General features: G+C 36.4%; 1 protein-coding gene across 1 annotated transcript in view; it reads left to right on the top strand.

Annotated features, from left to right (window-relative positions):
• Positions 1-14026, top strand: part of PARP1 (poly(ADP-ribose) polymerase 1) — a 35393-nt gene that overhangs the window by 19937 nt on the left and 1430 nt on the right. Inside the window, exons 11-21 of the mRNA XM_070949569.1 lie at positions 1272-1340; positions 1894-2026; positions 3292-3487; positions 4761-4889; positions 5353-5436; positions 6885-7007; positions 7492-7620; positions 8361-8459; positions 10828-10980; positions 12258-12385; positions 12640-12701. Of these exons, the coding sequence (XP_070805670.1) occupies positions 1272-1340; positions 1894-2026; positions 3292-3487; positions 4761-4889; positions 5353-5436; positions 6885-7007; positions 7492-7620; positions 8361-8459; positions 10828-10980; positions 12258-12385; positions 12640-12701 (1305 nt within the window). The remainder of the gene's footprint in view (positions 1-1271; positions 1341-1893; positions 2027-3291; positions 3488-4760; positions 4890-5352; positions 5437-6884; positions 7008-7491; positions 7621-8360; positions 8460-10827; positions 10981-12257; positions 12386-12639; positions 12702-14026) is intronic.

Below are 14026 nucleotides of genomic sequence, written 5' to 3'. Positions count from 1 at the left end.
AGAATTTTTATGCCATGGTAGGGTAATATGAATGCTAAAATATGAGGTCCATTTTCCAAATTCCAAGGAAATATCTGAATCCTCATTTTTTGTTTTCTTCCTTTCTAAATAAGGTGGTCCTTGATTAATAACTGCTTGCTCAGGGATGGTTTAAACTTATGACAGCATTGAACAATTCTATCTATCCTCTGCCGTCACATGATCATGTTTTGCTACCTTCTCTGCCTGCTTCCCACAAGCAAAGTCAATGGGAAAGTCGGCAGGAAGCCAGGGGTCACAGTCATGTGAGATCTTCATTTAACAACATCAGTTGGGACTGCCAGAATTGCCATTGCTAAGTGAAATGGTCACATAACTTTGCACAGTGCTTAGTGATAGGAATTGCTATCACTGTCATTAAATCGACATCGCTGTCATTAAATAGAATTGTCTGTAAACAATTGCTGTATCCTTATTTTGTTACAAACAGAAGCCCGTAGTTCTATTTATGGTATTTAGTTGAAGGACCTACGTTTTTTAGAATTCTTTTGTAATCTCAGGAAAACGTAAAGATGCCATTGACAAAACCACAGGTACCCAAGAAATATGTCTTCTCTGTCTCAAATAAGAATTTTAGGTAACCTAACTGTTTGGATTCTAAGGGCTAGGCTCTAAAAATTGCTGCAAAAGAATTATCTGAAGGCAAGGTAGGTGATTGGATTTAGCAGGCATTAAACAAAACACAAATGGTTCTTTTGATTTATAAGATTTATAATCTACACTGTGTTCAATTCTAATATTCTAAACTGTAGTCTGAACTGGGAGGGATTACAATTAACTTTACATATTTTATTTAGAATCGTTGTTGTTTTTACTGTTTTTACTCCTACATATTGTCCTGCTTTTTCATTGATTAAAATACTCCCAAAGGCAAATAAAACCATTTAAAAGTTAAAACAATGTTAAAATAATTTAAACAAAACAAAAAATATTCAGTAAAAAAACTCTTAAAAAGTATTAAAGCCCTACAAAGCTTAAAAATAATCCCAAAGGCAATTTAAACATATTCAAATGCTACATAACATTATTGATCAAGTTATTAGAAATATAGAGACTGCCTTACAGTTGACAGAGTAACTCAGCAAATGATCAGTTTGCATTACAGGTTGAGTTAGTTCCTGCAAAATGTAAGGAGCATTTTTATAATCACCTAATTATGCTATTTAAATTTATGGATGAATCTACCCAGAGAAAAAGATATTACTGCCTTGTTTCCTGTCATCATTATCTAGGAACAAGTAAGTCTGAGAAGAAAATGAAGTTGACAGTTAAAGGAGGGGCTGCTGTCGATCCTGATTCAGGTATTTTTATTTTCATGAAAATAATTCTACCACCCTTATATCAGTAAATTGGGCATCCAGGGAATGTTCTTATATTCTTGCTTTCACTTACTGAGTCTGCTTTTCTAGTTTTTCTAATGCATGAATGGTATGAATGCCTCTGTCCTATTGATGCCACAATTATTCTATGTATATGTAATTCTACTTTATGATCAGATAAACAACAATAGTAAGACTTCTGTTGTGTGATGTTTCCTAGCACAAAACAAGGAAGTTGGCACTCTGGGAGCTGGAACAAGGCTTTTATATATTAGTTATTCAGGATAGGACTCTCTAAGTATGGATGTTTGTAAAAATAAATTGTGATGTTGGCAACCAGTACTAGAAGTCTGAAAAAAGCAACATGATTTGCCATAAATCATTTATGGGCAATTACAATTCTCCTTTGAATCATCTTTGTGGATGAGAAATCAAAACTCCAACTTTTCCAATATTACGCTCAATTTAACAATCTGAATAGGATAAAATATGTTTCAGAATAGGAAGAATTAACATTTGTTATATATGTAAATAGGTCTGGAAGATTCTGCGCATGTTTTTGAAAAAAGTGGAAAAATCTTCAGTGCCACTTTGGGTCTAGTTGATATTGCCCAAGGAACAAATTCTTATTACAAACTTCAAATGCTAGAGGATGACAGAGAGACCAGGTGAGAGTTCTCCTTTTCTAAACAGTAACCACATTGCAAATTTCTCCTTAGTGTGGCTCGAGTAATAAAAGCTGGTGCTGTTGCATTTGTTTTTCATAAGAATTGTTTGATTCAAATAGTTCTTGCTCTTAAACAGGTGATAAGAATCCAAAACTAAAACAATTTGTACCCCTACATAAAACCAATCTTCAGTTGCAGTTCTCTGGGAATGACTTCAGTTGAACTTAGTTCTGTTTGTTTTTTAATTTAGCCTTAGTTAAAACTTCGTTAATTTAGCCTTAGTTAAAACTCAATTATATAGAGGCCTAGATTTTCATGAAGTACAATATATAAAGCAGTTTTATCCATAACATCTTTACACAACTTAAACATATCTTAATAGACATGACATCCTTAGCCAGACTGCATCTTGATCATAAATTTTTCACTTCATCCTGGCCATTACAGGAAAAGGATGTCAAGTTTTCTACTTTTTATGTAGTCTGATAAAATAACTTAGTTGCAGAGAAGTAGGCAACTTTTAACTCTCTGGTTTAATGCCAGCCTAGTATATCAACAGTTATTGTAGTTGATGGCATAAAAGCCCTGTGAGAGATCCAGTACAGCAGAAATTCCATGTCTGTTTACTTCTTCTATATTTACTCTTGTCAGTAATCATGACCATGGTCCCTCCCAAGCTTAGATATGCTTCTCAGCAACATTATCCAGTGGGCCATACTCATTTTCACCCAATAGATGCTGGCCAAATCTCAGCACAATTGCATATTTATTTCCAGCTGCATTAGAGTAGGTTCACACCTATACTCCTGCAAGCAATTTTTGTCCTATAAGAAAAGGTAATATTTTGTTATATATATGATCCAGCTGTATTTTTTAAACTCAGATTTGCTTATGCTCAGCCTACTGAATATGCGTAAACTTGAATCAATGTTTAAATGATGCCAAATTAGTTAATGTCCTGCAGGGGTGTTCTCTGTATATATAAATCTCTTCTTTGTAGATTAACTTTGAATTAGCATTTAGGCAAAGCTTTCCTACCAGTTATCCTTGTTTCCTAAGCATACTGTTGCTAAATGCAGCACAGGAGGCTGTTCTATGCTAATATTGAACTGACAGTCATCCTTCTCTGTTTTGCATTTTTATTACCAATTTCTGTAATAATGAATAGAGTTATGTGTACTGCAAAGAGCTAGGTTTTATATCTTCCTTTCAGAACAGCTTGCTAGATTACTTCATATTTTTCTTTCATTTACTTTTGTCTTTAGGTACTGGGTTTTTCGCTCATGGGGTCGTGTTGGCACATCAATTGGAAGCAACAAGCTAGAGAAGATGCCTTCTAAAGAAGAAGCCATTGACCATTTCCTAGATCTGTATGAAGAGAAAACAGGCAATTCCTGGCATTCCAAAAATTTCACTAAATATCCCAAAAAATTCTACCCTTTGGAAATAGACTATGGGCAGGTAACTTGATCCTTTTCAAAAAGATATGCTCTCAAAACATAGTTTAACTGAGACCAACTTAGCTTAAATTTACTGCAACATTGTATAGCAGACTTAATATCTGAAACTAGTCACCTGCTGCCCGCTCAAACCTTAAGTAAATTAAGTAACTCCTAATTAGTAACAATTAATCAGTGGAATGGCTTGCCTCCAGATATTATGGGTGTTCTATCATTGGGGGTTTTCAAGAAAAGACTGGACAGTCTTTCGTCTAGAGTAGTATAGGGTATCCTGGGAGGGATGGACTAGAAGACTTCCAAGGTCCTCCCAACCCTATTATTCTATGTTCTAAACTGGAGTTTTACATCATATATCCTGCCCTTATTATTTTCACTAATAATTCAAGGTGACAAACATATCTAATGCACCTTCTTTCTTCTATTTTCCCCGCAACAACAACCCTTTGAGGGGAAGTGAGCTAAGAGAAACTGGCCCAAGGTCACCCAGCTTGGTTTCATGGCTAAGGCAGGAATTGAACTCGTAGTCCTTTGCTTACTACCTCAATTCTTGCATATGAAAGAGTTTACCTCTAAAGAGACACCATTTTTCCCCCGAAACATGTGACTCTGTTGATTCTATAACATTTGATAAGGGAATGAATGCATGACAACCTTATATAGTGTTTAGTCTTACTTTTCATAACCTTGTAATGTGCATCTGCTGAAGATCCGTATCAGTAATATATTAAAAGATTGGCCTCAGATTATAACCTTCACCTATTTTAAAAAAGCAAAAATGTTCTGTCATCTAGGTCCTTCAGATATTTTTAAATTACCGTTCCTTCAATCCTCTTGGCCATGCTAGCTGGCATTGCTTAAAGTCATCCAAAACTAACAACTTGACTGTCTTTGAACTAGATTCTCTCAAACAGCAGAAAGGACTAGTTAATGGACAATGCCACATTATCTTCCAACCATCATCATCCAAAATGATCAGAGCTGGTATTTTCTAAGTACAGGAATCTCTACAGTTAGAAATCAATTTATTTATTTGAGGGCAAGAGGAGGGGGATGCAAAGAACTTTATTTGTTGTTCCGTTGCAGCTGTGGATATAAAATGTCCAGATTTTCTGAAAATTCTAGTAAGTATGGGTAGCAATAACTTTCAAAGATCAGTTGAGAATTTCATGTATTCTCTTTTCTTAGCTAAAGAAGCAAAGAAGTAGCTTAATTTGTGCATGTATGTTGCTTTAATACAAGGTCATTCCATTCAACTCCCAACCCTCTCCCAATAGGATGAAGAAGCAGTCAAGAAACTGACAGTGAGTGCAGGAACCAAGTCAAAGCTTCCTAAGGCTGTCCAAGATCTTATTAAGATGATTTTTGATGTAGAAAGTATGAAGAAAGCCATGGTGGAATTTGAGGTTATTATTCATCCTTTGCTTAACTACTTGGTGTTATTAGTTTGATATTCTCAAAATGATAATGGCAGGAATGCAGTTTGATGGAAAAAGGCATTCTTTATCTTTCAAGAATGTCGTAGTGATTTTTCTTTGGCAGAAGAAAGTTGTGTCTTAATGTATATTTTAACCCGTTTCCCATAATGTGAAGACATAATCTGAAAATTGGTGCACATAGATCATTTATCTCTTTTTAAAAAATCTTTGAGTACAACTGTATTTAATTGGGCAGATCTAAAGGTATATTAAGCTAAATCATGTCAAACAAATTGATTGACTAGAATAAAGTTGCATCCTACATGTATTTCTATTCTTCGGGTTAAGAATTGTTTTGCTATTTCTTCTATATCTTCTTTTGCAGCCAGTTTTCTATTATTTTCCTATAATAAAATTCCACTTTAATTGGAACCATTTATTTTCTTGTTAGATTGATCTCCAGAAGATGCCTTTGGGGAAGTTAAGTGAGAGGCAGATCCAGAGCGCCTACTCTATTCTGAATGAAGTGCAACAGGTAAGTAAAAAGAACAATTCCTTTTCCAGCTATTTAAAGTAATATTATTCCTTTGATTCCAGAAGTAGTTTGCAATCTTCAAGAATAGTAACCATCAACAAATGTAGGTAGTTCCCTTTTAAAGTTACCTAACTGGTAACCCTTGCCTACTTGGTAGCAACAAACTCCAGAATTTAACTATGCATTTTGTAAAGAAGTATTCTATTCCTTCATTCATTCAAATTCTGTAGCTGTCCAATTCATGACTCTTGGTGGCTTTTGTCACTTCGGAGTCTCTCCACATCTATTTTCAGTGCACGATCTAGAGTTCTAATATATAAAATGGGGGAAAAAGCATTTTTCTGTTCCTTAACTTAAAAATATGCCTGATTTTAAATCTCAACTGTTCAGTCCTTCCTTATACAAGAACCACTCTAAACTGTTAATCCTTTTGGCAGGCTTTTTCTCCAATCCCTTTAATGAAACTGATAGATTTTTGTTTTAGTGGAAAGCAAGTACAGGACCATGTGGGCACGCATGTCTTTAAAAGATACACAGCTGGAAAGCTAAGTAAGAGAGAATTGGACAAGAAAAAAGAGGAAAAGGAAAGAAGCAGGATAATTAAAACAAAAGTTTAGGAAAAATAATAGTAATGCTCAGGAAGAGTTGTACTTATAAACTGGAATAAAGTAAACCCTGTTCAATCTCTACATTTTCAGTTATCATTCAATAGTATTTTAATTATTCATAGAAAGCAGTGCTCTGAGTAAATAAGAGAGAGAATATAATACCAATCCCACAACTCAAGATCACATCGATATAAAATTAAATCTTTGTATAAGAATGCTTGTTAGGGTGGTGTCAGCACGATTTTAAAGTACATATTTCTATCCGTTTCAAAGAACTAGGCAAAATTATACCCCTTCTGAGCAAACATGTCAGAGTGTGCAATTCTATCATTGCAGCTGCTGTTTTGTACTTATTTTGTGGATGTTTTTATTGTTTTTAATTTATTTCAGTTATTTTAGAAATTTAGAATTGTAAGCCGTCCAGAATCATTTTGTTGAGTTGGGCAGCTATAGAAAATGGATGGATGGATGGATGGATGGATGGATGGATGGATGGATGGAAGGATGGAAGGAGAAATCTCGGTCATGAAATTACATGTAGACCAGTTCTTCCTGAACTGAATGTGGGAAAATAGCATATTGCAATGTTTGCTTTTGTTTAACATTTAACATCCTGGATTCTCACCTCCTACCATCCCATGATGTCATATTTCAGTCACCTTGTTACTGATGATGATTGGGAAGGCATCATAGTGGGAAAAGTTAGACAAGCATTTCAAAATGCTGCATTAACTAAAGTTTAAGTTTAAACTAACTTTTTACTAAGGCAAGTAACTCAAATCTATGCATTTGTTGCTGCCGAAGAGTCTTATAGTTTTATTTCTTTTTCTCCTCATGTAGGCAGTTTCTGATGGTGGCACAGATTCACAGATATTAGATCTCTCCAATCGCTTCTATACTCTAATTCCCCATGACTTTGGGATGAAGAAGCCACCACTTCTAAACAACCTTGACTACATTAAGGTACTCTGCGTTTAACTCTGACATTTGAATACAGAAATAATGTAAATCATATTTTAATAGGTGTAATTTTAAGAGTTATATCAGCCTAACAGTCAACTTTCTAATCCAGTTTGAATGGTTAATACACTGTTGGAGGTGGGCAGGAGGTTCAGGTTCAGGATATGCCTCACCTATAATGTTTGTTAGGTAAATTTGTGGCCAATCACTTTCAGTTTTATTAAATACTTTATTACAGGAGTGATTCATACTTCAAAGGAGGGGGTATTGAGGGAATTTAAAGGAATCAAATCCATCATCCTTTGGTTCCTTACATAAAGTGTAAGACAAAAAATAGGGGAATTTTCATTTTTCTCAGAAGAGGTAACTATTGCTACTTTTTGGAAAATAGTAATTGGAGAATCCTAAGCAGTCTCTTAAAATAATAAAAAGAAAGACTGTGCAATGCATGTATTGTTATGAATAATTGCATCTTTCATTTATCAAGACTAAAGTGGAAATGCTGGACAATCTGCTTGACATAGAGGTCGCTTATAGCCTTCTAAGAAGTGGCAGTCAGGATGGGGATAAAGATCCAATAGATGTGAACTATGAGAAGCTCAAAACCAATATCCAGGTAAAAATGGCAGAGATATGCGTTATCCTCTTTTGACTCCATATTTTTCCAACTTTCTAGTGTTAATTTAGATGAGTAGATATAAGATGTACATTTTGGTACTTCAGTGATAATTTCTCATCTGTAACAATTTCAACCATTTTTTAAAGTTTTGATGTCTAGAAGCTCATATACATTTGGTTATTTTATTTTCTTCTACATTTTTAATGTAGAAGAAAAAGAAAAGACTTTTAGGTTAGAGGTTGTACTTTTGCTATCACCCAGACTTGCTTAGACAACAACGTAAAAAGAAGGGAGCTTAAAGAGTCTCCCTTCTCCCGTAATCAGCTTCCCATCATATCTCCTCCTGCCTCTTACCCTTATAGTCTTTGTTCCCAGGTCTAAGCATTCCCCATAGTTACATCATCTCCTTAAGACCTCTAACACCAATAAAGTGACTCCTCTACCAATACTTCTGCCTCAGGGCAGTATTTCTTTTAGCCCAGTGAATACTTGGAGGTTCCAGTTGGTAAGGTCTTCTGCTGTCTCACCCTGCAAGGACAATTGGCAAAGCAAGTACAATCTTCAGCAGCTTCTCTCTCATGATGCTTTCAAAAAATAACATATTTTCCTAGATCAGTGAGATCAGGATTGCAAGAATAGATTGTGTTCATCATTTTAATGATCAAATACATTTACAGGTTCCTCTTTTTACAATATTGAATTTACAACAGCGATTTTTTTCTCAACTTCCTGACCAGGTAGTAGATAAAGATTCAGAAGAAGCCAAGATTATAAAACAATATGTTAAGAACACCCATGCAAGTACCCACAATGCATATGGTTTGAAAGTTGTGGAGGTGAGTTCATGGTTGGGGTATGGTATTTTAAGGAACTGGTCTATATTTAACTTGTCTTTCCTGTATATGTTGCTGGAGTATTTAGGTAACAGTTGCCGAATAATATTTTTGTGGAACTGTAATCAAGGCTCATGATTACCTCACTTCTGTTAACATAATCTCTTATCATGAAGTCTTGTATCTTGGAATTAATACAAAATGTTTATGGAGCGGACATTCTGAGCTTCTACCCCACCTCCATCCCCGTCTCCCAAATCCTAGTCTTGTGAGCATGGAAAGACATGAAATGAATGTCTGTCCATGGTATAGATAGCTACATACAATACATTCAAATAGTATATGATGATACTCTAATCGGCACCCACATTAAGCAAAACTTAAAATCATGTTTTGAAGTATTGAAACATGATCAGTTTGGAATTTTCACTAGAGTTTACTATCTTAATTCTAAACCATTGGAAGTACAGCACAGCAGAATTAGTCAATAAAGAATATTTGCAAAGGCCACCCTGATCTTTTGACTAAGGATGACATAGTTTGTGTGAAGCTATACTGGATGATGGTCTTTGTCCCTGCTGTTTTTTGTTCCATAAACCAAGAGGTTTTTTGTGTTTTAATGCAAAACTTTGCCTATCTACGTACTCTGATATTATAATTTGTTTGGGTAATCACCAGAATAGAGGGCTCAAATTTGGAAAAACACAAATTGCACGTGTATCACACAGATATCCTTTTCCTCAGCTTTCATGTAAAGAACTTCCAACTGCCTACCTGTCCCACACCTGCAGGGGATGTATATTCACATGTACTTGAACAGTGTTACAGTGCCTTCTCTTCAGATTTTTTTCCATTTGAAGCAAGAATCCTAGTGGCCAAGCCATGTAGTACTTTAAAAATAGTGGTTAGGATTTTGAATTGTGCTCAGAATACCAGCAGGGGCTTCCAGATAATCTTCACTGGCAATCTCACATATTATAGGATGCAGTTGCAAGAAGTGGGAAGGGCATGCTCTGTTTGCACACTCATAAAAATCCAGGGGGGGAAGTAGGTGCTAGATGTATTATTCAATTTCTCAACATAATTATCTCATTAAAATGGCTGCCTACAGAGGGTAATATAAGTTGGTCAGACTGCATAAGTAAGTATGGCATGCCTAATTTAAGAGAATTATGTGGAGAAATCCAGTTACAGATTGCCAATGTACATCTACATTCTTCACAAAAATCAATTCTAAAATAGTGATGGACAAAAGAGAAGTAATGAAATTCAAGGATGACCACATTCTTAAAAGTTATTTCTGGTGCCTCTGATTTTTAGAAAGTTCAATAAGCAACCAGTTCTTTTACTTATAGTCAGAATTTTTGTATATTATATTCAAAGCCTTCAAAACTAACCTGGTTTTAGGTTAGTGTGCGCAAACCCCACCCCACCCTACCCCACCCGCTCCTGGCACATGATGGCCTGGCAGACCCAGTTTTCTTTCTTACCTGGTTCCAGATCCTCTCTATTTATGTGGGAAGGGCGAAAACAGCCTTTCTCACTCTCTCGGAGGCCTTCCAAAGGCCTGAAACGGTGGGACAGGAAGTGACATTTTTTGCTGTCCCCAGCCTCCAGAGCCTCTCTAGGAGCCTCTCTAGGAGTCTCTAGAGGCTGGGGACAGCAAAAAACCTCACTTCCTGTCCCACCGGGAGTCGGGAAATGGGCCCTTTTAGCCTCCGTAGGGCCTCCAAGGGAGTGGGAAAGGCTGTTTTCGCTCTTCCCAGATAAATAGAGAGGATCTGGAGCCAGGTAAGAAAGAAAAATGGGCCTTCCCCACCCACCCACCCCCAGGTCCTCCAGAGGCAGGAAACAGCCTGTTTCTCTACTTCTGGTGGGTCTAGAAGGCCCGAAAATCAGCTGGCTGGCGTGCGCATGCGCCCCAGAGCTGAGCTGGCGTGCCCACTAATATGGCTCCGCGTGCCCCCTGTGGCACGCGTGCCATAGGTTCGCCATCACGGGTATATAACATCTGTATCTTTTTATAGGATGATACATTGTAATTTAGAAAAAGAAACACGTGCTTTAAAGAGCTACAGGTAGATGTCCCATATGCACTTCTAAACATTCCCAAGTATCTTTTTGAATCAGTTTTAATATGGCATTCAGTACATTGCTTTTTCAATAAAAGGTATTCGTTTTATTAAATGAAGCATCTAGATTTAAGTTTGATGCATAATTTATGTTACTATGAGACTTCTCAGGGACTAGCTTTACAAAAATGAAAGAATATACAGTACCTAAGAATTCAGGGTGGTTTTCTACATATTGAATTATTTTTCAGTATACTCTGCTTTATCAGTCATCCTATATTTTTCTCCATCTCTTCCAGATTTTCAAGATTGAACGTGATGGAGAATATCAACGTTATGAACCATTCCGGGACTTACACAATCGCCAGTTGCTCTGGCATGGTTCTCGCACTACCAATTTTGCTGGCATCTTGTCACAGGGTCTCCGAATAGCTCCACCTGAAGCCCCAGTGGTTTGTAATATGCTAATTTTCTAATGCAGAGTTAGTGACTCTCCAGATGCCAAACTCTCAGCTCCCAGCAGGCTTCAGTTGGCAATGGTATGAGAGATGCTGGGAGTTAAAATTCAGCAATCTGAGACATATGATTCTTAGAGGAATTTACAATACATTCTGTCCTAATAATCTTGCAGTTTTGGGGATGGAATTTCCATTTCAGTTAGCTTTACTTTATTCTGTGCTCTCAATGGAGAGGACATAGAGGGAAATTACACTATCACAATTCTAGATGTTGTTCCATACTTCTAGATTAATCGTTGCATTTTTGTAGAATTGCAGACAGTGTAAAGGTCATCTCTCCACCTCTGACCAATTAGACAATGACTTCTGACAAATTATTTTGTTCAGTGTAATCATGCATAGTAGAAATACAGTTTATTTAAACTAGAGTATTAAGATGCAGGTCCAGAGCTGAAGGTGAAAATAAATACCTTACTTTTCGGAGTATAAGACACACTTTTTTCCCGCCTAAAAGAGGGTGGAAATGTTGGTGTGTCTTATACACCGAATACAGCCATTTTTGGCCTCCCGAAACCCCACCCCGTGCGTCCCATTTTTGCAAAAAACAGGCCTGTTTTTTGCAAAAAATGAGGTGCGCAGAGGGTTTGGGAGGCCTGCAGAGTTCTCTGAGGAGGGCAAAAACATGTTGTGTTTTTGCCCTCCCCAACCCCCAGGAGCACTCTTCAGGCCTCCCAAACCCTCTGCGTATCCCGTTTTCGCGAAAACGGGATATTGTGTCACATTTTAGCACTCTGCAGGCCTCCCAAACCCTCTGCACAGCCCATTTTTCGCAAAAACGGGACGCACAGAAGGTTTGGGAGGCCTGCAGAGCTCTCCTGGGGGCGGGGGAGGGCAAAAACCAGACACGCAGAGGCAAAAAACTATTTTTTTTTTTCTACTTTTCCTCTTTGAAATCTTGGTGTGTCTTATACTCCGGTGCATCTTATAGTCCGAAAATTATGGAAAATAAAATACAGAATTGCTGTCTATTCTAATCTGAAAGGGGAAAAATATCTTGCCCTCCAATGTGAAAATTTATCAAACTACCATTTCTTCACAAGGGTAAAAAAAACACATCCAGAGATTAGGAAAAAATGTTTCTTTTTGTCATTTTATATAATAGGTATATATTTAGACCTAAAATTTTCTCTAGACAGGGAGTTGCAATCCCCATTGGACTTCCAAGTCAGATGACTTTTGGGAAGTTTAGCATAATTTTTTACTTTTTTTAGACTGGCTATATGTTTGGCAAAGGTATCTACTTCGCAGATATGGTGTCCAAAAGTGCCAACTATTGTCACACCTCTCAAATGGATCCTGTTGGCCTACTCTTGCTGGGAGAAGTTGCTCTTGGAAACATGTGAGTAATATCTTCTTACAGTGATAGCATGTAGAGTATCAATTTAGATTTGGAAATGTATGTATTCTAAACAAAAATTTTCTTTCTGTGTCTCACAGCAGATGAGAAGCTATAGGAATTTGTATTGAAATATCTTATTCTTAAGCAACAAGCCCTTTAGTTTTACCGAAAACGAAATATTCATAAAGGAGGAGGCAATTTCTTTAAATTTGTGAAATATTGTTTCCTAAATGGTCATCCTCTCTGTTTGATAGGTTTGAATTGAAAAATGCTTCCCATATAACCAAGCTGCCAAAAGGCAAACACAGTGTCAAAGGTAAGTGCCTGCTGGAAATGGGGTTGCTAACTTCAAGAACAGATGATGGTGATTTTTATTTTGTATCCAAGACTGCCTGACTTGACCCAGATTTTTTTTTATGAGGACACAGAGAAAATGCTTTACTACAGTAATTCTATAAATCAGATTAATGCAAAGATACCACCATCATCCGTCAAAAGGCATCCAGTTAATAATTTCAGCTGAAACCAAACTGATGAGATGACAGAAATTGAAAAAATAGTATTACTATATCAGAGCTTATATAGCATGGATGCTACATATTTTAGGCAGAAAAGAAAAACAAGTTGATCCAAGATCAGGCTAGATTCTAATAAATAATAGAAGCAGAAACACTTTTTAAAAAACCATAGGTAGAATTGCACTGTTCATTTAAAAAATATTTATTTTCCCTAATCTATCCTATGTAGCTTGTGCTAAGTGATTATAATCTTAAAAACTGATCTACAACCCATCAGCTTGCATTATAACTGAATAGTTCCTCTCCAAATGTAAAAGGCATCTTTGCCCAACCTGATGTCCTTCTGCTGTGTCAGATTGAAGAAGACGGGAGCTTTCAGTCCCAACTCATTTGCAAGTCATCAAGCTGGGAAAAGGGACAGATGGAAATCTTTGCAATTCATACACGATTTATTTATTTAAGAAGTGCAAACAGAACAAAGTAGTAACAAAGGCTTGGGTATATTGGCTGAATCAATTAGATTTCAAAATTGTGAGCAAAACTATAGAGCTTTTTCCCAGGCATTTAAATATATTTTAAGAGCCTTACTTATATATGCAGTCCAACATACTGTAAAGTGGTTGTGCAGTACATCTGTGCAGTTCATAAGCAGGAGGTAAGATTGATAGCACTACTGTTTCCTACAGTGTACTTTTTAAATCACTAGTTTTGATACTAAAGATAGTATGATACCATCGAGATAGTTACCTGTGAGCCTTAATCCTCTCTGTACAATATTTGCCTAAGCCTTCTTTAAAACTGCCTACATTTGTCACCATCAGTATTTGATGTCAACAAGTTCCATAGTTTAGCTATGAGATATTTTATCAGTCCTTAAACTCCCCATTTTATCTTTACTTGATGGCCCCTAAGTTCTAATGTTGGATATAGGAGAGGGAAAATCATCTCATATTTCCCTATTATGAATAATTTTATATAAATGTATGATACTCTATTTGTCACCTTTTTCTAAACTAAAAAAACCAAACATTAGGGGAACTATTCTAGCCCCATAATTATTTTGCATGCTCTATTAATTGATCTTATAATTCAGGTCAGATGAGTTCCAGGTTTTCAATATACA

The sequence above is a fragment of the Pituophis catenifer genome, unplaced genomic scaffold (assembly GCF_029215685.1).
Source record: "Pituophis catenifer annectens isolate HBS135680 unplaced genomic scaffold, rPitCat1.0.hap2 SCAF_1, whole genome shotgun sequence".
Classification (NCBI taxonomy): Eukaryota; Metazoa; Chordata; class Lepidosauria; order Squamata; family Colubridae; genus Pituophis; species Pituophis catenifer.
Note: the sequence above shows the minus strand (reverse complement) of the source record. Positions and strands in the feature narration are given on the sequence as shown.